Raw genomic sequence first — 27,672 nt, 5'->3', positions numbered from 1 at the left:
TCCTCCCTTTAACCAAAAGAAAACATTGATAAACTCCCTGTTTTTCTGACAGGACCTAATAATTTTCACACGCTCCCTTAAAAGGACAGCGTGAATCAGAGCCAGCGTGTGTACAAACTCAAAGAATTTGACTTGTTTTTGGCTTCTACACGCGATCCCGGGAATCATTTTAACACAGAGACATGCAGCAAAACTTAACCAACGTACGTCAGCATAAACTAAAAGTTCGATGTCTGTCAATATTTGAAGAGGCAACAATGAACATATGGTTTCCATATGTTCATCGTGAGTGTGACTGACGAGTGTCAGTGTGAGGATGCAGATTGTTGGAAAACATTCTGGATGTTGTGTAGTGTGTATACAGTGTATGCAGCATATGGGACATATGGAGATTAACACACATTTATAGGACTTGTAATTTGGTCCAAAGATATTTTAGTGCTTCAGGGTTGTTGCGTCGGGACAATGTTCAGACAAACTTCTCATCACACTGACAGTGTGTGTCCTGGGAATCTGACTTTGCCGCTAAAATCCTTGAATACACAACAGAGAGAGTTCTCAAAATATGACAAAAAGTAATAAAATATCTACCATAATGAAATAAATACACGTTTAATGTGATTAATTTCCCCTTTTTTAAAGTCTCTCTGAATTCAGATCCATGGCAGGTTCATGGATCGTTCTATTAATGGGTTAAAACGTGTCTGTTTTAGAAAATAAAGATGATTCAATATTAAATGTAAAGCTGTACGACAACACTGTGGCTGCTTATTACAGAGAACATATCAGTGCAGCCAGTTTGAACGGGTCGTTGTGGACTGCGATGTGTTTCTGTAGATGTTTCAGAAAAAACCTCTGTGAAATGGATTGAGGGAATAACCCTCCTGGAAACCGACAGCCAGCTAAACTCTGGATTATGACATGAAAAGGGCAGTTTCAGAAATGACATCAGTAATGAAAACAGCTTTGCTCACTGGAAGATTATCCGTGGGTGGGGTCGGCCGAGATCAGCCGAGGTTACGACAACACGTGTCCACATGCGGAATAATATGGTTTCGATTATTTAGGCAACGTATGTTTCTGCACTCTGCGTGAGCTGGAGCTTTTGACAGATATTTCCTCTCTGGAGTGTTTCTCCCTCCACTCCATCGCTTCCATATGAGAGGAGATGGTGGGAGTAGAAAGCTGCGTGGGGGTGGGAGAGGAGGAGGAGGGGTCGACCATGTGCCATCCTCGGTCCCCTGAGCAGCCCGGCCAAGCGGCCCAATCCACCCAAGGCCAGAGGGAACGAGATGAGACAGAGATACAACTTTTATATCCTGCCAGGGCCGATGTATGCCACAGAGCTGCTGTGTTTGTCCGGCTGCCATTTGCAAAGCTGTCTCCTTGATATCTTTGGAAACCCCCTCCTCAACCTGGTTCCTGTGAAATTTAGCACCTGCGACATATTTAACGGTAGATGCAGTGTAATTCATCACGGCAGCTCACGGTGCCGCAGACATCGGCTGTGGAGAAGCTGTAAACTGTCCAGCTGCGAGCCTCTGGTTGTAAATCACGCCTCTCCCCTCCCCTGGTTTCAGAGGCTCCAGATCCAGCTGGGTGTGGTGCTGGTGGCGGCGGTGTTGACGTTGGGTAGGTGGATCTTGTGGTTGCGGGATGAGCCACTGCGTGGAGACTTCGTCTGGCGCTTTGTTTGGACACAACCGAGCTCGCTCCCACTTTTAAGAGGAACCAAGATGAACATGTCTGGCTTTGGCTTCACAAATAAAAAAATATGTAAAAAAAAACATCACAGATTTATGCTTTCTGAGAACGTGGGAAATAGCAAGCAGATTTGTGCAACGGCTGCTTTCCAGCAAGACAAATGACCTTAATGGTTTTTTTTCACAGTCAGCACGTTAACATGTGAACTAACTGCTTCCTCTCTCTCTCTTTTTTTTTTTTTTTAGGGCAAATATTGATGAGGTGGAGACGGAGGTTGTGGAGATTGAAGCAAAGCTTGATAAGGTAAGATATTTTGTCGCTGCCAATCGTGCCATCTGGCCCTGTGTGGGTGTGGTGTTGTTTTTCCCAATGTGTCAGCATATGAGGAGTAATTCAGGAGATTATTGGCTCGTTGTCAACAGGTCCTGGTTTGAGATTGTAAATGGACTGCATATACAAAGACCTTTTTGCAGTAATTTCCACATTTCACCATTCACACTGATTAAACAGCCATCAGGGACAATTTAGGTTTTCCAAGGACACATGGACAGGAGGAGACACCGACCCTCTGGCGTCCCCTACATCCTCAGAAACTGTTGTCGACCATGTTATAATCTCGGTAAAGCCTAAATGTCTTTCACGGTATTTTCAATGTGCACATAGAAAAACCTGAAAGTGGAGGTGCCAGACATAAAAAGTGAAAATAAGAATTCATACACAGGTTTGTGTATGACCCTGAGATCTGCACGCCGAAGCACTGAGAAGACACGTTCATGTTTCCATCATGTTTCCTTTACAGTCTTCCTCCAGCTGATGTTTTTTTTTTTTTTTTTTTTTTACTGTCAACATCAATTGTGTGTTGACCCGACAAAGAATAGCTGCTGCAATGCCAACGCAAATGGAGGATGTAAATACAGAACGAATCATTGGTGCCCGTATTTTCACACAAATGGGGTCTTTATTCTATTAAAGAAAGTTTTTAAAGTTAATAACTGCAAAATAATCCATTTAGCAACTCGGCCACCTGTGTGTACAAAAAGGTCGGTTACCATCTTGGTGCTTTGGGACAAGATGTAGATAATGAATGAAGGATAACTGTGCTGCGGCAGCTGTTTGGGCCGCTCAGGCAGAAACTCAGAGGGCTCTCTACCTTCACTCTGCATGCATCTTGTTTGTTTATTCATCTTAAATCAATTCCCCACATGCATAGTGTGTAGCTGGACGTTGCACAGAGCTTTACTACGTGTTATTGACATATCTGAAAATGTCTGTTACGTCACACGCTGATCTTTGGGGACATTTGAAAGCCCTAAAAAAAAAAAAAAAGGAGGCTGAAAAGGAGGAATGCTGGAATGTAAGGCACCACATTCTGTCCCAGTAGATCGTGTTGCAGCAGACATTAGACACAGCTTGGCCCATTATAGTCAGCTGCTCGCTCTCAACATCATATTACTCTGCAGCACCTAATCCTGCATATCTGGCGTTTCTGGCCTTGATGGCCGGCGGCCCGCCCCGACGTCTCTCAGTCCTCTTCACCGGTTCGGCTCAGGTCAGATCAAACGTGACGCGGCAGCCGTGCGAGATGAGGCCCGCTGAAAACATTAGAAAACATCACGCCGGCTTTCAAAGCATCCAGTTGCCCCCCCGGTAATGAGGCGGCCAGATGCTTCGCCTGTAATGCTCATGTCACTGGTCCATCTGCTGCGTTTGACTCTGAGTTGCAGCGTGAGTCAGGGAGTGGGTGGATTAGTCAGGCGGGCGCTTCTTTTTGGAAAACCCACACTAAAGTTACAGTTTATTATCGGCAAAAAGGATCTTGGTGCCTTTTAATTGGAAAATTTACTGTAATTAAAGCTATTATTTTCTTCCTCTACCTTCACGAAGCTGTGGCTTTAAAGCATTTTCAGTTTTCCTCGTGTAGTACAGCATCTGAATTTGAAAAGCTCTTGTGCATAAATGATTCTAATCAAATCCAGCTGCACAGAGAAAATGATAAAGATCCAGGTTTCAGTTGTGGCACTTGGCCACTGAAGTTGAAATATCAGAAACTTTCGATGCATCGTTGTTGATTTTTCGACAGACATGACCTTGCTCACCCACCAACCTATCTGTTCCCTTTTTCAGATTATGATTGTTGGCTGCTGAGCTGTCTGGTCCCTTTTTCTTTTCACGTTTTGCCATCATCGGCTCTAATGCATTCTCTATTTTAGTCGATGACCAAATATAGTTTGTGTTTCCTGCTAGTTACAGAATATTTGCATGCTAATGCATTAAAATAAAGCTGTAGCACACAACAAACACACCAGCTGAACATCGGCATGATGGCATTTAGCCTAAAGCACACTTAGTCTGCATTTTATTTGCATTTACTTGCGAGGCAAGTCTGTCAAATTTGGTTACAAACTGAAAAAGCACAGTAAACGTATTGGCTAGTTAGCTGTCCTGCAAGCAGACACCTCCTCTAAAACGAGCGACAGACTAGCACAGTTTTACTGTATATCTGGCCTGCAGATGGGAGGAAGTGGGACTGTGCAGGAGAAAAAGCAGAGCTGGGAAAACAGAAAGCCTGGCGGCAAAACACAGGGTGAAAAACAAGAATAAATTAATTTTCCTCTCATGAAAGTAGAAGCTAAACAAAGGAGACTTTGGCAAATCTCGCTGACAGTTGCAGAGAAAATGTTGCATATTCGCTCTAATACGTGACAGCATGTGGTGGAGATACAAGTCATACGGAGACGTGCATGCTGAATTATCAGGGTCTGGTATCAATTCTCCGAGCCTGGATGACTTTAATAAGTTTTACATGCTCTTCTGTTATACGGGATGACAACACACCCACCAGCAGCATTTTAGCTCTGGAGGTAGCTGGACGACAAGCGTGGGGCTTCAGGACATGCATCTTTCTTCATGTGTGTTTAAAAAAATAATAATTATATATATGAAGAAATGTGGAGATGTTGATGTGGTGACAGAAGTTTAATTCTTGTGGCTGAGAAAACAACGTTGAGCCATAAATGCTGTTGATTTCACCTCAGTGATCAGTCGCATTCCAACTCCAGTTCAGTTCATTTGTGTATCACAGAGCTTTTGTAAAACAGAAATCTACATATGAAGGAACGCTCAAGGCTGTACCCAGGATGCTATTTGTTTTTGTTTTTTTCCACATTTGTTACTGTTAAAATATATATTTTTCTTTACAGTGATAGAGTTATAATTCTGTTGGTGAAGTCTGAAGCCCAATTTGGACAAATTCATTATTTTGATATTTCATGAGGAAATAAATATTCTTATTATCGTTGTAGTTTTACTCTGTTGACCAATTGAAACCACAACTACAGGATGTGATCTGTGTCTGCACTTCACAGGCGAAAGCCAGAAGAGAGATCCAAGAAGAATGAGTGAAAACATCAAAGCACGCAGACGCGAATCACATATTGATTCCATCCAGTCGCACTTACACTTTCTGAGGACATAATTGCCTCCAATATCCACTTTGTACAAACAATGAAAAAGGGATTTCAGAACCCGTTTTTAAGATTTCTATTGTATCCGTGTGATCCGGGGACAGTCTCCTGTGAGTACACAGCTGCTTTACAGACAGCGACTGCTAATAGCTCATTCAGTTTCCTTTTAATTCTGCCAATTAGTTGAAATTGTAAGCGAAAAATAGGCCAATAAACAGAGTTGTGTGTGCTGATAATGAGCATTACTGTCCTTTTGATTCTTATGGTGCTTCCTGGTGTGGTTGGCGTTGTCTTCAACAGCACCTGAAATCCATCCGGCACCAAAATGAATTATGAAATCTACAGTGATACCTTCGTCGCTCGCCCCCTAAACGCGACTCTGTCTCTCCACAGCTGGTGAAACTATGCAGTGGGATGATTGAAGCTGGGAAGGCGTACGTGAGCGCCAACAAACTCTTCGTCAACGGCATCCGGGATCTGTCCCAGCAGTGCAAGAAGGATGAGATGATCTCTGTGAGTTTCCTGACGAGCTGGGATCACGTCCACGTCGCCTCATCTCGTCTGTGTTTGATCCGTTATTGTCTTTGTTGTGGCTTCTTTCTCTTTATTTGTCATATTTTCCTGCCATTTAGTGAAGCAGATTGTTGCGACCAGTGTCTGCAGCAGTGGGGGACTTTCCCTCTCTTTGGGTGTTAGCCTTACAGCTCTGTACCGTGTGTGTGTGTGTGTGTGTGTGTGAGTAAACCTGATTACTAACAGATTAGTAAGTGAGGATCAGATCGGGTCTGGAAACTTGTGTCTGGCTCAACTCGAGGCACCAGCGTCTTGGACCGTATTCATTGCTGCTTATGTTAAATACTATTAAAAGCCTTCTTGGCTTCAGTTGGATGACTAATTGTGAGTTTCTTATTAAAGTCTTGTTCATATTTGTAGTTTCCATTGTAAAAAAAAAAAAAGAAAAAAAAGAAAAAAGATCTGAATCAGCCCTGCAATTACAGTTCCTTTTCCCGTACAAGGTTCAAGGGGAAAAAATCCTCCAGAGCTTATAAGTCTCCCTCTCTGACATTAACCAGCTTTGACTTCATTGTAGCACTGCAGATCTTTTCGTTTTCTTTCACTGAGAATTCAAATAAATTTGGGTTTTAGTTGACAACAGTTTTTACATATTTCTCTGAACCATCAAATGCAAATGCAGCTTCAGTTATGAGGATATCTCTTGATGCGTTGTCTGGTTAAAGTAAAGCTTTGTGTTGTTTCTCTTTGCAGGAGTGCCTGGAGAAGTGCGGGGAAAGCCTCCAGGAGCTCATCAACTACCACATGGTGAGTTCGGCTGTCCCCACATGCTCCTGATACAACAGACTGGCACAGCAGCACTGGTGATTTCTGTGTAACCTTCAGTCATGTAGCTGTCAGTCAGAGCGTCATCACATCTCAAAATGACAAAAAGGAAATATGTGACCAGCAATTTGAAGAAGAGAGAGAGAAAAAAAAAACCATCTTTCATTAAATTACACTGATAGGTTTCCCACTTAGATCATCATGATTTAGTTTTAGTTTTTTAAATTCCCGTATTGGTTATTGAATCCCCGTACGAAGAAGTTTTTATCCTGGTCTACGTAGTGCGCAGTCATCATCACACAGTGATACAGCGCAGACTACATTATGATGTGCTGTAATCAACGTGTTAAATGCTTCTGAGTGGTGCTTTATGGGTGGTTAAAATGAAGGGCTATTAGATGGATATCAGCTGTCAGATGTGTTTACAAGCTGGGAAAAATTCTCTCACAGCTGATCCATTACACAGTAAACCGCCCATTAATAAAGCCACGATTCATCCCCTTTCTAAAAGCTGCCCTGGAAGAACGTGGTGCCGTAAAGTCCACCGTGTGATGACTGTTTTTAATCAACATTTTCCTCACGTTACTGTATTTCACGTTGTTCTGTATTGTTGGTAAATGGAGCATGTGCTTCACTGATGCGTCACCTACCCCCCCGCCCCTCCCCGCCCTCGTGGCTCCTGACCCTCTGCCCCCGATCCTGCCCCTCCAAGCCCCGTTAAAGTCCATTAGCTTGAACCCTTTGCGTGCTTGATGATGCCATAAAGTGCAGTGTGGGTCTGTGTGTGTCTGTGTGTGCGGACCACATTCCTCTCTGAAGCTGAAACGAAGACGTGTCGTCGTAAATCCCTCCTCCCCGTTCGCTCCCATTCTGTTGGTGCAGGGAGTTTATCGTTACAAATGGAGGGTTAATAGCTCGGGTCGGTCAGACGGACGCAGCTCAGCCCCAGCCGTTGGACACTACTGACCCTTTATGACCTTGACATGTCACAGCGCGTTACATATGTGTGCAGTATGGATGTGCGTGACTGTCGATGGTGTGCGACCACACAACAGGGTGCTCTTACAGTATACGGTGTGTTTGTGTGGTTGAGGAGAAGGAAAAGTGATGAGTAGGTTCCCGAGAAGAAGAAAAAATTAGATGCCAAGTCCGCAACCAGGCAACAGTCTGTTTCTGTCCAAATGTCTCCCACCTTAATACACCACGTCTTGTTTGCTCAATCAGCGCAAAAACAAAAGTGTAAATTCTGTAGAAGAATAAAACTTTTATTCAGTTGTTAGACGCCTCCCATCATTAGGAGTGATAAATACTAGAAGCACTTGGGTAGGCAAGTTGTTAACCCACGACGTCACCCGTTGGTTTTGCGAGCGAGGAGTTTCCTTTCCTGCCAAATGCTTACCCTGCATAACGATCTAATTTCCAACATTTAAAAAAAATGAGCATCATGTTATATTGAAGAAGACGTTAAACTAGACACCGAGGCCATAAACTGCTTGGGAAAATGTTTACAGAGGGAATAAATCGAGTGAAAATATGGGCTGTTTTCCCATAGACTTCAGTACTATCTGACTTGGAAAGCACAGGCTTAAGGCACTTCAGCATGGGCCTCACCTTTCAGCCCTGGAGTCTGCGTCCTTTCTGATATACCGTCCGTCAGAAAGGTGATCATCTTCAGCTTGGTGTGCGAGACGTTTCGTGGGGAGGAATCTAAACTCGAGGAGCTCATGATCGCCGATAAAACATGAGACATGATGAAGAAGCTGCCTTTGGGATTATTGATGCTCTGTCTCACACTGATGCAGGAAATGGCTCATCGATTTGGTTTGTTCGAGGATGACGGCGTCTCCGTTTCAGTGTGTCACCCTTTGGAGACTGCAGCGGAGCGAGTTTGACCGGGGATCAGCTGGCCGATAAGAGCATTTCCCCAGAGAGGAAAGGTTCCCAGAAATGACAATATTTGCGACGGCTTGACCTCAATGCGGGCGAGCGGAGGTAGCTGCTGACACGAGAGGCTTGTATTTGGTCAAGTTGTGACATTTTTTTTCTGTCAACATCTTTAAACATGTTCATCTTTTAATCAGGAAAGACGCCGTGTGCATTTGAGCGTGCAGCTCCTCCTGCCGCCGAGGGGACTCCAGCAGAGCTCCGATGAATAAGAAATGATGATGGTTATAGCTGCTACTTGTGACGGATGTCCCTCCGCGTCCATGTTTTCCCGCGCTCACTCGATGCATCAGACGCTCAGGAATATGAAATAGCGCCGTACGAAACCCGGGGCCTCTTGAGTGCCAACTTTCCTTGTCGAAATGTGCGCTCAGACGCCTTTAAAAGCCCACCAAATAAACACAAACGGCGTGTTTCAGGGTTTACAGCGAACGCACAGAGACAAGAGCAGCATGAAAGAGTCTCGGCCCTTGGCTTGCCTTCATTTCCTGATAGCTTGGCTCCCTTGCCAGGCTTATTACCACACAACAGAACAAACGGGCTCTGTTTGGGCGAGTGTGGCTCCGTCTTCTTCTTCCCTTACTCCTTTCAGAAGAATTGGGTTTTCTTTCAAATGGGCAGAAGCATCAGCAGAATCAGGCCAACATTTTGACAGCCCCTGTTTAATTCAAGCATGAAACTCCATATGAACACCCAATAAATTATTGACTTCGCTTTGACTCTCTCAGCATCTATTAGAAATGAGGGGAGACCGACGCAGAGCGATGCAAAGGGAGACATCCGAGCTGCCGAGTCTTAATGTACGGTTTTATGTACAGTGGGTCGGGAACGGGGGGGGGCTGTGAAGTAGGTAGGAGGAATTTGTGTTACATGTGATTCTGAAGCACGTTTTTCGAATACACGCGGTGTCATTTGTCATTTGAATAGAACAGATATCTTCACGTAGCAGGCTTTGCATACCAAACGAGTGAGTGGATCCCCGTTTGGGATGCCAATGCCAGCGTCGCCGTTATATTTGGAAACGGGAAAACAAAGCAAAGACACAATGGGAAGGCATTTTCCATTCTCTGTCATTAACACGCAGCACCAACAGCGTTGTGTAGAGAAAATAAACACGATGCTGCCGATCAGGCGCTTCATCTGGCTGGAATCCAAAATGGATCTTTTCTATAGATGCCCCGTTTTCGAGTTTGGGGGGTGGGCGTGATCTTTTTTGGCTTCTTTTAGGGATGGGGGGGTCAATGCCTGAAAAAGTTTGGATACCACCGGGTTATATTTAGATGTAAAATAAGCAGAGTAATAAATCCTGCAGCAGGTGTCAGCTTTAGTTTCATGAGCCATTTTTACAGAATTGTTTATCCAGGGAGCTGTGGGGGGGTTGTGTTCTTCTCTGTTGTGTGTTTTGCCTCCTTATTTCCATCATTACATGGATAGCTGTGTTTAATTATGAGACTTTGATATTGTTATCTACGGCAGATTTGCGGTACGATTCTGGTTTTTATTTTTTTCTCTCTACGGGCCAAAGCGTTTTTGTCGGAGGGCGGGATTAGACCGTGAAGTTGGCTACTTTCCTGGATAGAATATAAAACCCTTCCAGGATAAAGTCTGAAAACAACAGTTTTTCTCATCACATATGGTATTTTCTCATCAATGTAACAGAGGCGCTTGGAAGGAAGTTGCGTGCTTACTCTGGAGCGCCAACTGGGCCAAAGATAATTGCTCAACTGATGTCATTGGATCAGTCTGTGTCCCGACACGCTCGTGGAATGGGAGGGAAACTGGCAAAACCGACAGTCAGGACAGTGGTCCATTGTGAGGGCGTCTCATTCCTTGTTGCTGATATCAGGAATGTGAACCTGTGCCAGACAACCCTGCCTGCCTTAAAACAGGGTTGACATGTTTTCTTCTGTTTGGCCACGTACCACCTCTGTTGTGTTTGTTGATCCGTCCGTTGATGAGACAAAAATGTGGCGATAGTCTGTAATTGGTGAGAGGATTTCACGTCCAAACAGAGCGAGGCTTCATTCATAAATGTGACTGATTTTCAGTAGTAGTCTGCAGAGAGCAGCGTCACAGAGAACACGCTCCTCTGAAGCAGACGTCTTTTTAAACACCAAGCATGCTGAAGTTGAGATGTGAATAAATATTGCGGTAGCTCACACACTCCTAAATGTGGTTTTGGCTATGGAGTGTGTACATTGTACTTGGATTAATATTTGGCAGTGATGATTACGGCAAAATGTTAAATGTATGATTTTATATATGATTAGCAGTCGGCCATCATGACAGCGAAGCATCACGCCAGTCCATCCAAACCAAACGCCAACGTCCGCCATCGTTCCCAGGATGCTGAAGTATTAGACAAGCTAATTAAAATCCGGTTTTCCTTTAGGCATATCGTATATCTGAAGGTTGGACATGCCTTCCTCCCTTTATAGTCTGTTTGGGTGTTAAATATGTGTCCAGTGAGAGCTGGGTGTCAGCTCAGGAATGCAGGACCACTTGTTGAATTCATAACATTTTAAGACTGTGGTTTACTTTGAGCCACTGGCCACATCCCCCTCAGCCCTTTGTCCGCACCGGTCTAATCTTACACTGGGGTATTTACGGCTCCTGCACATCACCGCCCTGCCGATCTTTTGTTTTGAGCTGCTGCGAGTTCGCGTGGGCCTTCCATGACACAAACTCCTCAGCTCTCACTTATCCCTTTTTCTGAGAGCTTGTTAAAATGCCTCCGGGGAAACACACTGACCACATGTGGAGGGCAGACACAAACTAGGAAACATGTGAAAATGGCACCTTGCAAGAGGCAATTAAAAGCACTTTCTTTACTTTACTAGAAACACTGACTCACCTGCTGGCGCGTTCGGAAAAGTCTGGTCTGGTGGACTATCAGAGGGATTCCTCTGTTGGTTAATCACATATGACGAAGTGGATGCTCTCGGTTGTGAAGACAGAGCCACAAAGCAACAAGCACGAATGGTGGTGGTGGTGGTGGTGATGGAGGGGAGGAGGGCATTTCTTTGTTCTCCCACTTTCACACGCATTTAGACCCAGTGAGTTTATAGAGCAATAAAATGAGGCCTGAACCCGCGATCAAAACAAACACTTTGCTCTTAGAGGTGGTGGCAGGAACACATTAAAAACCAGCCGCTTCCATCTGAGCCACATTTGTATTTTGAAGTCTGGTCAAATTACTTATTCTTATTCTGCTAAGTGGCCGCCTCTGTGCACCACCTGCAGCGGCGACAATGGAGAAGTATCTTAATCGTCATCAGCTCCTGTAATCCCTCGGTTAAAACTACCATAAGCCTAGTTTTATAAACTCAAATCTTCTAATCCACGCACACACACAGTTGTGTATATCCAATTATTGAGGCCGGATGAGGACGCAAGCCCTTCATCCAGTGCGGCTGCTCAGCTGTGTTGATGGGACACGGGCAGCAGCAGCAATTTGCCTGAGAGGGTTTGCACCCTGCGTTGGATGCCGACTCTGCAGTGTCACATTAAACCAAAAAAAAAAAAGAAAAACTCCTCCCTCCCACTCACTTCCTCTCTCTCCCTCTCTGCCCGAGTGACCTATTTAACAGCAGCAGCAGCAGCGATCAGACAATGTGCTCAGAGGAGGAGGGATCCTCAGAACACCTCACTAAAGGCAGTCTGTTATTGTGTTTGTGCCGCAGCGACGTTCCTCTTCTAGTCATTCCAACAGGCATCAAGGGCTGATTAGCATCTTTTGAATACACTGTGTGTGTGTGTGTGTGTGTGTGTGTGTGAGTGAGGGGGGCGGGGGTGTTGTGCTTTGTCACCCTCTGTTGGTTGAAAATACATGTTGCTGCTGTTGGTTTCCCTCCAAAAGTGTTGTGCATTAAATATCAGGAGTGTTTTGTTGTGAAGCTGAGTGCATTTTTTTTAAGGTGCAGACTGATTTTGAGGTGCTTGGAGTGTGTGTTCCTACCACCTTTTCATTATTTGACAGCGTTGTTTTGCAGATTTAGACTAAAAAAATTAAAAAAAAATTATCAATAAATAAACTGTGATATCTTGACAAATTAAATGTGAGTAAGATTAAATTTATTTGGCTTTTTGGGGGGAAACCAGCTGCACCATTAATGTTGTGGTGACTGTAATTCAATAATATACTGAAAATAGAGTACTTTATGTTATTTTTGGTACATCTAAAAGCTAAAAGCATCTAAAACCTCAACCACAGCAGTCTTAAAACTGCTGCCGACTTATTGCTTGCGCTACAAAATGATATTTAAAATCACACATTACAACAGAAGTCCAACAAAAAGTTGCGGTTTGAGCTCTAAATGGCTGAAGAAAGAACATTTTAGCATTTTCCAACAAGCGTGGCCAGAAGTTTTTAACACCAAGTGTCTCAATGTCTTAATGCATTTTAACACACACTAACCTCTTCCTTCTGTCCGTTTCAGATTCTGTTCGATCAGGCTCAGAGGTCTGTGAAGCAGCAGCTGCACAACTTTGTGAAAGAGTGAGTACACCTCCACCTCATGCCACGTGAGCCCCGCAGAGCTTTTTATACCTATGAAACATTCAGCACAGGTAGAAAAAGGCAAACTCCACAACCTCTGAAATGCAGAGTTGCACTTTTAACCCCTGAAAACCTTTTTGGGGGATTTTAAATATTAAGCAGGGAGCCACCTTTTGCACCCCAGGTATTTTGTCAGTTGTGTCATTAAATATGGATCTAAAGGAGGTTTTTGTTCTGCGGATTTATGAAAAATTCCCCTCGTCTTTGTCCGACAGGGATGTTCGGAAGTTCAAGGAGACCAAGAAGCATTTCGATCGGGTGCGTGAGGATATGGAAATAGCGCAGGTGAAGAACGCTCAGGCGCCGAGGAACAAGCCTCACGAGGTCGAGGAAGCCACCAGCACGCTCAGCATCACCCGCAAGTGCTTCCGACACCTCGCCTTGGACTACGTACTGCAGGTCAGAGAAACGATCAGCAGTTATTAGAAAACATGGAGATGACTTTAGAGTCTACTGGAAAATTAGGAAGGCAATGTGATGGATCTGTTTCAAGGTTGAGTGTTCATGCTGTGATTATAAAAGCCAACCTAATCTACCGCTTCTTTTGCAAAGAAGGGACCTTTTGTGTCAAATATTCCTGACGGAGCGAGAACAATCTGACGCTGTTTTCGACTCACTTACATTTCTTCTGGAGGGATTATTCCCAGCTGTACAACTGAGGAGTGACCGTGACGTAGCCGTTGGGCCCGCGGCCACGTCTGCGTCCGTCTCTCTGATCTGCCTGACACATTCCGCGCTCTGCTCCAAAGCGGCGAGCGTTTATTTTTGCCCACAAGTTGTAAACCTTCTACCCAAAGACGTCCCGCGGGAACAAAGAGCCCGATTCAGTGTGACCGCTTGATTTTTGTCTGCTGCCAGCCGTCTCTCACCGCTCTCAGACATCTCACCCCTTTTTGAGTCTTAGCTGAAAAGTGTCTCAAGGCGGAAGAGGTCAAAGCTGTTGGTTGGTGACCTCTCAAATGTTCATTTAGGTTTGTATTGGTCGGCAGATACAATGCAGAGGCTTTAATCCATCCGCAGGGATCAGGACTGTCTGTATTTAACGTTTCATTCATACAGAGAGAGGTTTGTTTCCCGCTTCTTCCCCACACAACGAAATCAGGGTTACACAATTAGACCAAGAACGATATTGTCCACTAGAGGGAGTTTTTTACTGTAGCCAGCAGGTCTGAACATCTTTTTTTTGTTGTTGTTACAGATCAATGTCCTCCAGGCGAAGAAGAAATTTGAAATCCTCGATGCAGTAAGTCGACTCAGATGCACAATGTATCCCACATACAAACGCTGTAATGTCTGACAACTGCTGCTTCTGTCCCATCCAGATGTTGTCATTCATGAACGCCCAGTACTCCCTGTTCCAGCAGGGCTACAACCTGCTGGACGAGATCGACCCGTACATGAAGAAACTGGCTGCTGAGGTGAGCTGCTCATCGTCTGAATTACAGTTGGATTCATCCCCATTTCACCTATTGATTCACCGATTGCGTAATCTGTCTGTTCGCTTCCCAACTGATGTTTGAAACATCTGAGTTTTGGTTGGATTTTTATTACCATTTAGTTCATAAAGATCTTCCTTCCTGCATTTCACTTGTGTCTTACTGTAAAAAAAAACAAAAAACAAAACAGGGGCTCCACTATTGCTGTTTGGAGCTTGTGATTGTGATTGTGATTGTGCGACTACTTGTTTGACACAGCAGGTTGCTGCAGCAGGAGAACCAAATCAATGCTTCATTACCAAACGCTGACCTAACGTGCCATTGGAAGCTTTGCCTGTAGCTGCAAGTGTTAGAGCCCTGCTGCATGCGTTGGAGCTACATCACAGCTGAACGAAGAGTTGGGTGGATGCACGGTTTATCTGAGTTCTACTAAAATGACACTGCACCTGTTTTCCTTCCAGCTGGATCAGCTGGTGATCGACTCGGCCATGGAGAAGAGGGAAATGGAGCATAAACATGCCACCATTCAACAGAGGGTGAGTTCCTATTTGACTGCAGTCTTTAAACATTTAAACAGCGGCCTACAAAGTATTCAGAACTCTTACATTTATCGAATCGGTAATTTTCACTTGCTTAATCCAGTTTTCCATCCGACATCATGTTCATGAGTGAAATGTGATATGATTGTACATCGTGGCCTCAAAATGCACCTCTAATACTAAAAAACAGCCTGACTAAAAGAAGGACAAGAGGCAGGAAGACGAAAGGATTCGGGAAGTTAAATTATTCTGATGCATTTGGCTTTTGTCTGCGAGGTTGGCGGGTTAACTCCGAGCTATGCTGAGACGTTAATAGAGTGTGAATGGCATCACATCTCTGAGATCTGAGGTCTTCCACGTGGCCTCTCTTGGCCCCGTCTGTTGTGACTGGGGAGGGATTAGACCTGGGCAGCTGGGAAGTGTTTGATTAATCTCTCAAACACAGTCCAGCAGTAAATCAGGTGGTATTAAGGAGATATTAATCCCACTGTTGTCTGTTGTAGCACTTTTAAAGTGCTGATGCTATCGTTTGCTGAGGATTTTCAACCACCTCCACCTGACTGGACTGAAAAATAATTTAACTGAGTTCATACATTTGAGTTTCAGCTCAGCTTTGGTTTAGCGTCATAACGAATTTCACATTTGTGGTTTTCATGCAACCCGGATATGAGTTGGACTGCTGTGGAATCTAACCTGCAGCATTTAGATTTTAAGGAGCCTTTAAAAACTTTTCAATGTCTCGTTGTTTCTAGCATTTTGATGGGACTAATGGGACTGTCTGTAACTTTGCAGTTATTAGGTCATAAACAAAAACAAAAGAACCAGAAATCGTTGACATCAAGTTGATGCTCATTGGAAAAAAAAAAAAAAAAAAGGCTTATTAAAGAAATTAGACTGTAACATCTGGGGACGTTGAATATCTGTCATACATTTTTATGAAGAGATTTGAGACTGAACTACAAACATTCACCACTTTGTGCTGCTAAAGGAAAAAGCCATTATTGTTCTTCCTGTGGGGACCATGAATGTCTGCTCTATGAATGAAGTAGTTATCATTTAAATTATTCTTATTTAAATTTACTCTGAATGATGACTACCTTACTTATTACTTTGATAAAATATGATAATAATTTTACACATTCAAAGAGACTCCGATGATTATTTCGAATTCACAAATGTAGGGTTCACTTCCTGTCTTTGATAAAGCCAAAAAAAAAAAAAAAAAATCGGTTTTGGGTGGTCTGGTGTCTGGCTCCTCTGCAGGATCAGTGACCATCTGTCAGACAGCTCTGTGGACGGAGCCACGGGGAAGGACCAGTTATTGATCTGTTGGACTCTGAGCTTCATACGCCGTCCATCGCCGAGGGATGAGTAGTAGACGTAGTCAGTGAACAAGGTCACCAGGTGACTACGCGTGAAAGCATAAAGATAGCAGGGTGACAGAGGAGGTGGAGGAAGTGTGATGGGAAGCTTCATTACCGTTGGGGGGGCGGTAAAGAGGATAATCAGAGGTGCATTCAACCTGAAAGATTATCCCCATGTAAGCCAGTCTGCTTTAGGTGACTAACGTTATATTCTCTCTTCTTCTTCTCTGCATGTTCCCGATGCCACCATCTCCTCTCAGACCCTCATGCAGGTGAGTTGTTTTCCTCTCTCAGTTTCCACCTTTGACCTGAAACACATCTTTTGGTCCGGCACGCTCAGAAGGTGTTAGTGCAGAACGTTAGCAAGCCCCTTTAAAGTTTCCCCCCAGCTGAAGCCTTGAGGGCAGGCCGAGAGCCTGACGAGTCCTGAAGCATTTTTACAGAACAATCAGAGACAGCCTGAATGGGAACCGTCTGTCACACCACCCGTCGCAGAGAGAGTGTCCTGAAATGAACAGCAGTGTAATTATTGTATGCTCAAGATGCTTCTGCTGCTCAGAAATAGGTCACTCAGCTTCTGTTTTCGCCTTCTCGTCTTGTTCTTCCCGACGCGCGCCGCAACTCAAGCGTAAACTTCCTGAATCTGAAAATAATGAAGGAAAAGGTGCGGAATGTCAGCGTGTTTCATATTTCCCTTATTTGCCTCCCAGCTGCTTTTAAAACCGAACCCTACACGGCGCTCTTCTTTTCTCTCTCCGATAACGAGAGTTACTTCTTCTTGTCCGCATTTGCAATAAGACTTGTGCAAACTTGCACAGGACAAAAGAGGCAGCTGTTACAAAAAAAAAGAAGGGAGTTAAAGTGCTCCACCTGTGGCCGGGGCCGCACACAGAGCAGGGAAAGCATCTAAATGCCAACCACATTCATTTTTAACCACAGATTTAATGGAGAAGTCCTGTCAGAGGCCTGCCGGCTCTACATGCTGGCCGGGAAGCCTGGCTGCGTTTATTTTAACTCCCTCACACTCCCGAGAGATGTTGGAATGAAATAACGTTTAAATATTTTCGCTCTTTATGATAGTCGACAACCCTCCACATCGAGCAGCAAAGCGTGAAACCACAACAGAGATGCGAACATCCAGGAGACGGAGAGAAACTGAGATAGGATGAAAATATGCTGCAGTAAATTAAAACTGATAAATGGGGAGAAACAGCGCGGCGCCAGATATGAATAAATCATCTAGAATGAAATTAATGAAAAGGCAGCAGCGGGCAGAAAAGTCTCGGACTCCGGTTGTAAAGAAAAGACTTTGTTTGAGATCGGAGGTGTCAGACAAAGCGAATGGATCGTCTCAGTGCTTCGTTCAAACGAACTGTCCCCAAACCATGTATGAAAAGTCGGGACGCCTCCCAGGAGGACAGCAGAAGGCGAGAAGTTCAAATCCAGTGCTGCTTAAACCGACGACACGGTTTGAAAATGAGCTCTGACAAACAGAAAACCAGCACTGAGCCACTTTTCTGTCCTCAGTGTGAACTCCAGCAGTATTCTCCTTTTTTTTTTTTTTTTTTTTTTTGGGAGCCGACTGCAGCTCCAGAGAGAAAAAGCACATTTATCAAATAAATAAACCAGTTTGGGTTTAAAAAAAAAAACAAAAAAACAACAGTCAAACTACTGCTCTCTTTTTTTTTTTTTTTTTATTATTATTCACACGTGGCATTTTAAGCCTTTCATTAGATGACTTCATCAGATGAAAGCCAAACGCTGAAATGTGACATCACATGTGTTCCCTTGATTAAAGTGGTGGCTTTTTGAAGTCTGTCAACCTTTCAACATCCCTTTTGTGTCCGACCAGAGCTCATTAGAGGAGACGGTGACGTTCAGGATTCAGAGAAAACTTTTTTATTTCTCTCTCTCTCTCTCCCCTGAACATGAAGAGGGAGATTTTCCTGTCTGCCACCGATCACTGATCTGCAGCCGTTGAACGTTTGCTCCCGTAGACTCTCGTTTAATCTCATTTAGCAATAAAAAGCATTAAGTTGAACCCCGTCTGGTCGCCACAGGTCGGTTCTCATGCTTTTACCTCATCACGTCTGATTAATGCAACAGTCTGTTTTGTTTTTAATAGTCTCACCCCAAAATCTGCAGCTTACCTCCAGGCTGTGCCATTCAGACTGGCACGTGTGTGCAAGCTGTTTTTTTTATTATTCTTGTTTGTGTTATTTGGTTTATTTGTTTGGGTTTTTTTTTTTTTTTTTTTCCCCCTGTGTTTCCTGGCTTGATTGTAACTTCGCAGGCAAGCTGACCAGTTGTGTTGGGGATTAGTGGAAGTTGGTTTAGCAGATGTCAGTTAATAGTGAGACACAGAAGGATCTTAGAGACATCACAGCAGGCTGAGCGATCAGTGCTACCAACTGGGCTCCCCATTTGGTGCCGTAGCTCTGCGGCCTTGTTTTGCTCGTACGTAGAGCAGCAGGTGGACGAAGCATCAGGGCTTGTTGCCTGCTTTAGTCTGTTTTTCTATTTTTTCCGCCCAGCTGCTCCACAACAACTTACTTATTTGCTCGGGACATTTGGAAGCCTCTGTTTTCCCCCCCGCTCGTTCAATAATTCACAGATGCTCGGTTTCTGTCTGTGTGATGTTGCATTGTTAAAAATAGATGATCTTTATTGTGGGCTTGAGTACCAGAAGAGTGTGCATCTCTCGCTCAGCCTCGCCTCCTGCGCTTTATTCAGAAATCAGAGGCTTCAGACAGCTGAAGGTAAGCTGCACTGACTTGATTCATCACAGACTTGAAGGTTGCACTGCAGGGAGTTTGATTGTGAGAGTCTAAATGGTCACTCTGACCTTCAGATGTATTCAGTGATCTTGGCTGCAGGCTGTATTGATTGCCTCTGGGTCAACATGTGGCTGAAACTCCCAGCTTCTCCGGCGAGGGAGGTGTGCGTTCAGGGAATTGTGAAACTGAGGCAGACCCGCGTCAAAGCAGCCTGTTCGTCTTTGGGTCAAGAGCAGCTACAGTGCAGTCCGCTATTCTTCCACGCAGCACCCTGCCATGGACGCGTTGGCAGCTGTATGGTAATTGGTCCTAATCCTGAGGCTCACAGGGCAGCAGGCAGGTGGCTGTAGCGCAGGACACACATGTCAGTGTTGGAATTACGCACAGTGCTGCAGTGAGATCTGCAGCTCTCAGAGAGTGAAGACGGGCATGTTTCTGTGCTGAGGGACCTGTTTGTTTTTTCCTTTAAAGGAGCCCTTTTTAATGTGCTTTTTCATGCTGTTGGAAAACAGCAAACGTCTGAAAATGAAGATCTTTTGCCGCTGGGACCACAGTTTGGTGCGTTGATTTGTTTGTGACTGCTCGTGTAATTATCCATATTAGCCATATTAGATGATCCTCTCAAGGCTTTGTGATTATTGCTTCGTCTTCATAGTTTGCAAAGCGAGAGGGGCTCTGACTAAATCCCCATCATTACTTTTTTCTCAGCACAGTCTAATTAAAAAAAAATACTTTTCCTTGTCATTCTGCACACTGTATGTTTCAAATGCCATCTAATGCACACTTGCATTTTCTACAATGTTCATCTCTGCTGAAAATATACAAAACATTGTGTGTTATATGTCATTATTATATTCTTTCTTGTTGATGAAAATCTCAAATCATTAAAAAAAAAAAATCTTTTTGCTTTTCAGTTGTTACTAAACTGTTTTTAATATGTAGAGTCCATGTTAGTTTTTTCTTCTTGGTCTTGTTGCAACAACCTGTGGCTTCAGTATTAAAATGAGCTGAGTTATTATCGTTCCATGATAAAAATTAAATTAATGAAGAATGTCTGTGAGAGAAAACCCCAGTTCAACTCCAACGACCTTTGTTTCGTGTGCGTACAAGTTGAGACAGTGATTACATGGAGAGCAGTGAGTCGTTCTATTATTCAAACATGCAGCGCGTAGTTAATGGTGCACTCTGGGCACAGACCCTCTTATGAAACAACAGTTAGTGAAGGCTGTTTCTTATATGGGTCGCTGCAGCAGACTATTTTGTGGAGGGGTGGGGTTTGGTCTATTTTCAGGACCAGATGCAAGCAAAGCAAAGTTGAAATTCAATTTTGGATAAGTTAATATTCTGTTCCCACTGCATATTACATTAGTCTGATTTCGCTTTCCACTCATAAAACATCAAAACAGATTTTTAAATGATGATAAATCCTTTATTTTAGGAATGACTCTGCCCTCAGAGCTAAATATCTGTGTGCTACTTTCCTGTTGCCTGGTATTAACGTGTTGGGTGCCATGCTGAGTGTGTCATCAAGAGGTTAGGGAGTTATTTTACTTTTTTTTTTTTTTTTTTTCATGAATCACTCTGTTTATGTAATAATTTGCGTCATACTCACATCTGTCGAATTATGAAATACCCCTGCGCGCCACACAGGAAGATGGCATGCAACTCCACAACGCCACATGCATACATGGACCCCCCTCCCACGTGACAGTTTCTACATGGTCGCACAATTTCCGATGATTCGGTTGGTTTATGGACTGAATGTACAGTACACATCCACTACCGCTGGTGTTCGAGGAAAAGTGCAACCTCGTCGGCACAGAGAAGGGAAAATGTGTGTTTTCTTTCCCGTTTGGCCATTAAAAGGTCAGGGCAACATCCTGCCAGGCATCAGCATGTTTGTGAACCTTTTCTCTGACAGTTGGAGTCTCGCTCTCATTCTTTTAGGACTTTTCATATGACGACTCGAAGGTGGAGTTCAACGTGGACGCTCCTAATGGTGTGGTGATGGAGGGGTACCTTTTCAAGAGGGCCAGCAATGCTTTTAAGACCTGGAACAGGTAACTAACGCGGAAAATTTCTGTATTTCTTGTGACGAATCGCATTAGTAGACAAATTAAAATGATGGTAAAACAATACTCACATATAACACAGTATTTGTATTCCAGAAAAGCAAAATGTAACATCGTATTAGTGACGTGTGAACAGATCTGTTGGTGTTTGTGTAAAAGTTATGGTTTAAATCTGTGTGTTTTTGTTTGTTTGTTTGAATATTTGGAAAAGCAGGTTAACATACAGTGAATATAATATATGCTTAATATAGCAAACACAAACATGACAAACTAAGATTTGAGGTGACAGGCATCATCTGAATGTATAAATTATGTCAATTTTCATTCAGAAATCTACTTAAAAACTGTGAATCTGTGAATCTGTGAATCTGCACATTTTTATTTTTCCTGCAGTCAGCTGATAACTGCTCATGCATGCACGGTGTACGTTGCAAACAGGAAATGCTAAAGGCTAATATGGGACACTTTTAATGTTGCCAAAATTCAGCCCTCAGCTAGCATTCAGGAGTAAGAAGGGATGAGTAAGTCCTTTCTTCAGCTGTATGTAATATATTGTCTGAAGTTTATTGATTTCTTAGATTGACACTCTAATATTATGATATGAAAATAGTATGTTACTACATTGTCAGTGAAATGTCACCGATAATGTCTCTGATTACAGAGAATGTTTTTTTTCCAGCTTGTTTCTATCACATGATCAGGATCGTGTGCCGTGACGAGTGAAACCCATTTCGCTCGGTGATGCTTTTACTTGGTTTTGATGTGACTGCTGTTTACAGCGGTTCACCTTTGCATGCTGACCCTTGAGCATCGAGAGGATATCCATTTAAAACATGTTTTATTTATCTCCCCATCTCCCCCTCCAGACGATGGTTCTCCATACAGAACAGTCAGCTGGTCTATCAGAAGAAACTCAAGGCAAGTCCATCAATCTTCCGGCTATCTGTTTTTCCACCGGAGCAGCATGAGCTCCAAGGGGATAAGTGCAACGTTAATGGGGTGCTGTTGAATGTTTCGAACCTTTTGGCAGTCTTTGCTGAAATCCATCATCACTTACTTGTTCGCTGAGTCTCTGTTTGTGAGTCTCTGCCCATTCGTGAGCACTCAATCTAAGCCTTGACGGGGAGCACAGGCCCGAGTGCTTTTCAGGTCATTTTCAATTCTCTGCTCGACATCAGCGTGCGTAGATATCTAATGGTCAGCCAGCCTCTGGCTTCGAAATGTCTTATCAGCGCGGTACAGCTGTTTTATGTTTGCGGTTGGTTGTGTGTTGGCAGGACTCTCTGACGGTGGTGGTGGAAGACCTCCGTCTGTGTTCTGTTAAACCGTGTGAGGACATCGAGAGGAGGTTCTGCTTTGAGGTTGTGTCCCCCTCCAAGTAAGGCTCAGTCCTGCTGCCAGAGTGGCAACATCTGCTTTGTATAACAAAATATCACATTCATCCTCCTCAGAGGATATATCCTAATGAAAATGGGGTTTCCTTGAATTTTCATGTTCAAAAAACGTAAAAGACCAGAAACTCATGAGGAAAATACCTGAGAAGTAGGGCCATTTTCCCATAGATTTCAATCCAGTTTCAGTCCAATAGAGTCACGCCCCTGGTGGGAATTAACTTCAGTCCATGGTCGAGATACAGAAATATGACTTGGCTCATTTCTGCTGCTGTTTAGTTGCAGTGTTTTATTGTTGCTCTTAAACACTTCTGTCGAGGTGTCACGAGTAACTTTATCGTTTAGTAATACTTGGACTGTTTGGCGAACAGGAGCTGTATGCTTCAGGCCGAATCGGAGAAGCTGAGGCAGGCGTGGATCCAGGCGGTTCAAGCGAGCATCGCTTCGGCCTACAGAGAGAGCCCTGACACCTACTACATCGAGGTACGTCACCATTCTGGTTTCCTGAAGCCCTCTTTTGTTTTTTTTGTAGCTTGTTGTTGATATTTTAGTGCTTTGTTGCAGTGGTGGAAATTACAGATTGACTCAAAAGCAGCAAATCTTCCCGTTTGAGAATTTAGTTGTTTTTTTTATATTTATCCGTTCGGCTGTGAGCTGAACATTTTGCTCGAACCTCTCAGATCAATCTTGCGTTTTTATATCTAGCATCTGGACAGAACCGCGTCCCCGTCCACGAGCAGCATCGATTCAGCCAGTGAGCCCCGGGACCGCAGCGGCCGGGGGGGGGAGACCATCCTGCAGAGGATCCAGTGTCTGCCCGGCAATGAGCAGTGCTGCGACTGCGGCCAGGCCGACCCTCGCTGGGCCTCCATCAACCTGGGCATCCTGCTGTGCATCGAGTGCTCCGGCATCCACAGGTAGAGTCTGCGAATAAACAAAAAAAAAAAAAAACAAAACAAAACATCTGTATCTTAGTCGACAGGAAAATATCCGGATGTCGTTGGAAGTCAAGTGTTGATGTCACTCAGTCTATTGGACCCGAGTTAGCCTCCAAAGTGGTTGTAATGTTGGCAGCCGTCACGACCTTGATGTCACACAGCAGCCATGTGCTGTGTGGTTCGCTGGCTCTGAGGGAATAATGTGCTGGCGGCTGTCCGCGCACGTTCCTGTGCACGCTGCTGAAGGGATTAAAGTGCAGTACGTTGCGCGTTGGATCAGCTTGGCCTTGATTGATGGGAGGGAAGTGAGAAGACGAATGGCCACAGCTGAGACACACACGCACACACACACACACACACACACACACAGAGTGAAGAAGTCTGAATAGTTCAGTTCACTATCAGATCCGGTGAACATGATGCAACGACGCTTTCTGCTCTCTTCAGATGAGTGCACTGCGCTCCTCTTTGGTTACATCACATCGTTGTGTGACTGAGGGTAGTTTTCAAGCTCCCAGTGGGCAATAAAAAAATAACCCTCAGGACTTTTGTGTGTCTGTTGTGTAATCCTGAAGCCATTCCTGTGTGTGTTTGTATGTTCCCACCTGCTGAATATTCATGTTCCCTCCTCGGCCTCGTCTTCTAACAGCGAGAACAGACGTGGCTTGTTGTTACAATGCAGAGCAGACGAAGGGGAGAAACAGTGTCAGGGTGGGGTTGTTTTTTTTTTGGTTTGTTTTTTTTACCCCCCCCGGCCGGCTGTGCCACAGTTGCCAGGATGCCACACAGCGTCATCAGTGGAACTTAGTCATTTGCATCACATTAGGAGCGGCCTCTCTCATTTCCCCCTGGATGACACTCCTGTGGCAAACCAGGTCACTACACAACACCATAGTCATGGATGGATGATGAGAAAATTGCCCCCCCGCCCCCCCGCACAGACAAGTAAAACACTCTTCCTGTGTAGAAGCAAAAATGAAAGTGACTCCACATGCGTACAATCGATGTGTAACTTTACGTCTCCTTAATCATTTTGTATATCTTTGTGGGTTTGTGCATTTATGTAGTTTTGTGCTTATTTGTTGTTGTTTCAAACATTTGTAGACATTCAGCACGTCTGCAGTCAGCATCTGTTTCTCTTTGTCGTAATTTTATTTCACTTTGTGACATCTCAGGTCAGGTAGATCCATCCACGACCGCAGCGTATTATTCATTTGTAAAAAAAATCCTCCTATCTTATTACAAGAGTCCCAACTACTTTGGATTTTTTGTTGTTGTTCTGCTGCCTTCCTTATAGCTGGAACAAACTTTAAGTTGTCTGACCACAGAACACATTTTTTAACCCAAGGTGTACTTTTTGTTGCAGGAGTCTCGGGGTTCACTGCTCGAAGGTCCGCTCGCTCACACTGGACTCATGGGAACCGGAGTTATTAAAGGTACACTTAATCTGCGGCTATCTATGGCTACTGCATTGTTAAAGTAATTTAAATAAAAGTAATAAAAATATTTTAGAAATACTCACTTTCCTGGTGAAAGTCAGTCTTCACCTTTCACAGATATTCAAAATCACAAAAAGCAAAGGTGAATAAAAAAGAAACAGGACAGTAAAAAGTAATGAAATAAAATTAAAGTATTTTAGACTAACCAATCCTTTCAGATAAGAGCAGTTAGCTAAGATGGATACTTCAAATGTGGAGCTACAGCCACCAGTCAGCTCACTTGGCTTGGCTCTTTATTGTAGCTTTATAATGTCAGCATGAAACTCTCAGTAAGAATTCAGAGTTGGTTTGGACACCATCATCTTTCCTTCTAGTTGATGTGTGAGCTCGGAAACAGCGTCATCAACCACATCTATGAAGGCTCATACCAAGAACAAGGCCTGAAGAAACCTTTACCCACCAGCTCAAGGTAGGAATTACCGCCAAAGCACATCCACACTCTTTTTTTTTTTATCCTGTTACTTTTAAACACTAAAAATCTGTCACGTGTGGCGTGGCTCCTCGCAGGCAGGAAAAAGAGTCTTGGATTAAGGCGAAGTATGTGGAGAAGAAATTCCTGAAGAAGCTCGGCTCCACAGAGATACTCATCAACGGAGAGAGGAAGCCGGAGCGGCGGTGGAGTGTGAAGAAGTGTCGGAGACACAACAGCGCCACCACCGTACCCAAAACACGGCGGCAATACCGACAGGAGCTCGGAAGCATCTCCCCTTCGACCCTTTCCTCAGGTAGTTTGACTGATCTTTGTTTGTTTTGGTGAAAAAGTCCTCCGTTTTTGTGCCACTCATATGCTCGAATTTCAAAAAAATAAATATTGAGTATTATATTAATATAAGTTTTGCTATAGCTACGTGGCTCTTCTTAGCATTCATAGCAATTAACTAACCAGTCTAGAAGAAATATATATGAATTCAGCATCAAACATATAAATAATAACTCCCCTTTAAATTTAATTTGGAGCAGATTGCGGGATTTTGCCGTTGTGATTGTGGTCCTAACTTTGCCAAGATAATCCAGAAATGATTTTTGTGGAGGGATCATAAGTAAACAAAAAAAAATGTCCTGTTTTTTAAGAATTTGACTTGAATCTCATTAATATGATGAAAGGCACTAACTGGATGCAGGCCGATGAAGTGGTCGCACAATCTAGTTCATTGTAATTCCTTTTTTGTTGTTGTTGTTTCCTCACTTGTCACTGTTTGTCTCACAGCTGCTGCTAAGTTCAGACGAGACTCCCTGTTTTGTCCTGATGAGCTTGACTCTCTCTTCTCTTACTTCGATACCGGATCTGGGCCTCGAAGTAAGCGATCATCACTATTCAGAATTGCAATCCCTCACAAACTCCTGCACGATACTCGCACCTTTAGAAGAGTCTGTCCTTTGAATGTTCACTGGCAAGTTTGTGTAGAAGACGCTGTGTGAGCTGTGTGAGCTGTGAGCCTTTAAGCAGTAGCCATCAGCCTGAAAGAGACGGCGGTAACTAATGTGTCCATGTTCTGGCATCCTCTGGTCCGGCAGGCCTAAGCAGTGACAGCGGGTTGGGGGGCAGCACAGACGGCAGCACAGACATCCTGGTGTTTGGCTCGGTGGTGGACAGCGTCACGGAGGAGGGTGAGTCCAGAAGGGAAACGTTCTGCATGGACAAATTGTTTGTTTTTTTTTTTGCATCTCATGCCGCTGTTAGATCTTTAATCTGTCTCTTTTCCCGCCACCCTCAGAGTGTGAGGTGTCCGAGGACTCGAGCGGAGAAGCAGAGCTGGAGGCCGAGCCGGAGACCTCGGACCCGGAGGACATAAGGGACCTTCATCCTGGCGCTCTGCTGTACAAAGCCTCCAAGGCGCGCAACCTTCCCGTCATGGCCGAAGCACTAGCTCACGGCGCCGACATCAATTTGGTCAACGACGAGGACGAAGGGAAGACGCCCCTCATACAGGCAGTGATCGGGGTGAGTGGCACCACGCGTACACGTTTTCAGCATTTCTGTTATATTACATTACATTCTACTGATATTTATTGTTCTCACTGTATGAAGGGCATAAAAAAATGATTATGTCTCGACATGGAGTGGATATTCATTCAGCCGACTGCTGGTGTTTCTTTATTTTAGGGTTCGCTGATCGCCTGCGAGTTCCTTCTCCAGAACGCTGCGGACGTCAACCAAAGAGACACGAGAGGGAGGGGCCCCCTGCATCATGCCACATATCTGGGACACACAGGGTGAGTCATTAGGCAGACACACACACAAGCACCAACCTCATGACCACAGATTTGTTCTGAAGTGACACCAATTTTTTCATATTTAATGTTTGGTAAGTAATGCGCAGCTAGTGGTTGTGTTAGTATTAATAATATTAATAATAATAATGAGCAAATCCCATCTACACAAGATGGAAAGGGCAGTTTGATTTAAAGCAGCTGTAATGTATATTATTAGACAAGCAATGAATCATATGACAGGAAAATTGGTCAGCTAAAAAAGAAACTGAGCAAAATTAATCTTTCTTTGATTAAGATATTTACTCAACCACAGAAGGATTCGGCTGCGGTGTCAGTTCATATTTAATCTGTGTGGCACACGGCGTTAGAGACAACCTGCTCAGCCACATCGTCGCAACTGGCTGATTAATATGGTGGAGCATTCAGCAGCTAAA

At 44.1% G+C, this 27,672-nt stretch overlaps 1 protein-coding gene across 2 annotated transcripts in view; it reads left to right on the top strand.

Moving 5' to 3' along the window:
• acap3a (ArfGAP with coiled-coil, ankyrin repeat and PH domains 3a) overlaps nt 1-27,672 on the top strand; it is a 57,757-nt gene that overhangs the window by 23,511 nt on the left and 6,574 nt on the right. The window contains exons 2-22 of one of the 2 annotated variants that reach the window (XM_029506021.1): nt 1,950-2,007; nt 5,562-5,681; nt 6,435-6,488; nt 12,890-12,948; nt 13,224-13,407; nt 14,207-14,251; nt 14,331-14,426; nt 14,906-14,980; nt 16,608-16,619; nt 21,072-21,184; nt 22,063-22,114; nt 22,474-22,574; nt 22,959-23,070; nt 23,293-23,504; nt 24,892-24,961; nt 25,339-25,433; nt 25,532-25,749; nt 26,232-26,321; nt 26,540-26,632; nt 26,740-26,966; nt 27,129-27,238. In XM_029506021.1, the coding sequence (XP_029361881.1) occupies nt 1,950-2,007; nt 5,562-5,681; nt 6,435-6,488; nt 12,890-12,948; nt 13,224-13,407; nt 14,207-14,251; nt 14,331-14,426; nt 14,906-14,980; nt 16,608-16,619; nt 21,072-21,184; nt 22,063-22,114; nt 22,474-22,574; nt 22,959-23,070; nt 23,293-23,504; nt 24,892-24,961; nt 25,339-25,433; nt 25,532-25,749; nt 26,232-26,321; nt 26,540-26,632; nt 26,740-26,966; nt 27,129-27,238 (2,196 nt within the window). Of the gene's footprint in view, nt 1-1,949; nt 2,008-5,561; nt 5,682-6,434; nt 6,489-12,889; nt 12,949-13,223; nt 13,408-14,206; nt 14,252-14,330; nt 14,427-14,905; nt 14,981-16,607; nt 16,620-21,071; nt 21,185-22,062; nt 22,115-22,473; nt 22,575-22,958; nt 23,071-23,292; nt 23,505-24,891; nt 24,962-25,338; nt 25,434-25,531; nt 25,750-26,231; nt 26,322-26,530; nt 26,633-26,739; nt 26,967-27,128; nt 27,239-27,672 lie in introns of both variants that reach the window. The other variant, XM_029506020.1, reaches the window with a different exon arrangement.

The sequence above is a fragment of the Echeneis naucrates genome, chromosome 7, assembly GCF_900963305.1.
Source record: "Echeneis naucrates chromosome 7, fEcheNa1.1, whole genome shotgun sequence".
Lineage (NCBI taxonomy): Eukaryota > Metazoa > Chordata > Actinopteri > Carangiformes > Echeneidae > Echeneis > Echeneis naucrates.
Note: the sequence above shows the minus strand (reverse complement) of the source record. Positions and strands in the feature narration are given on the sequence as shown.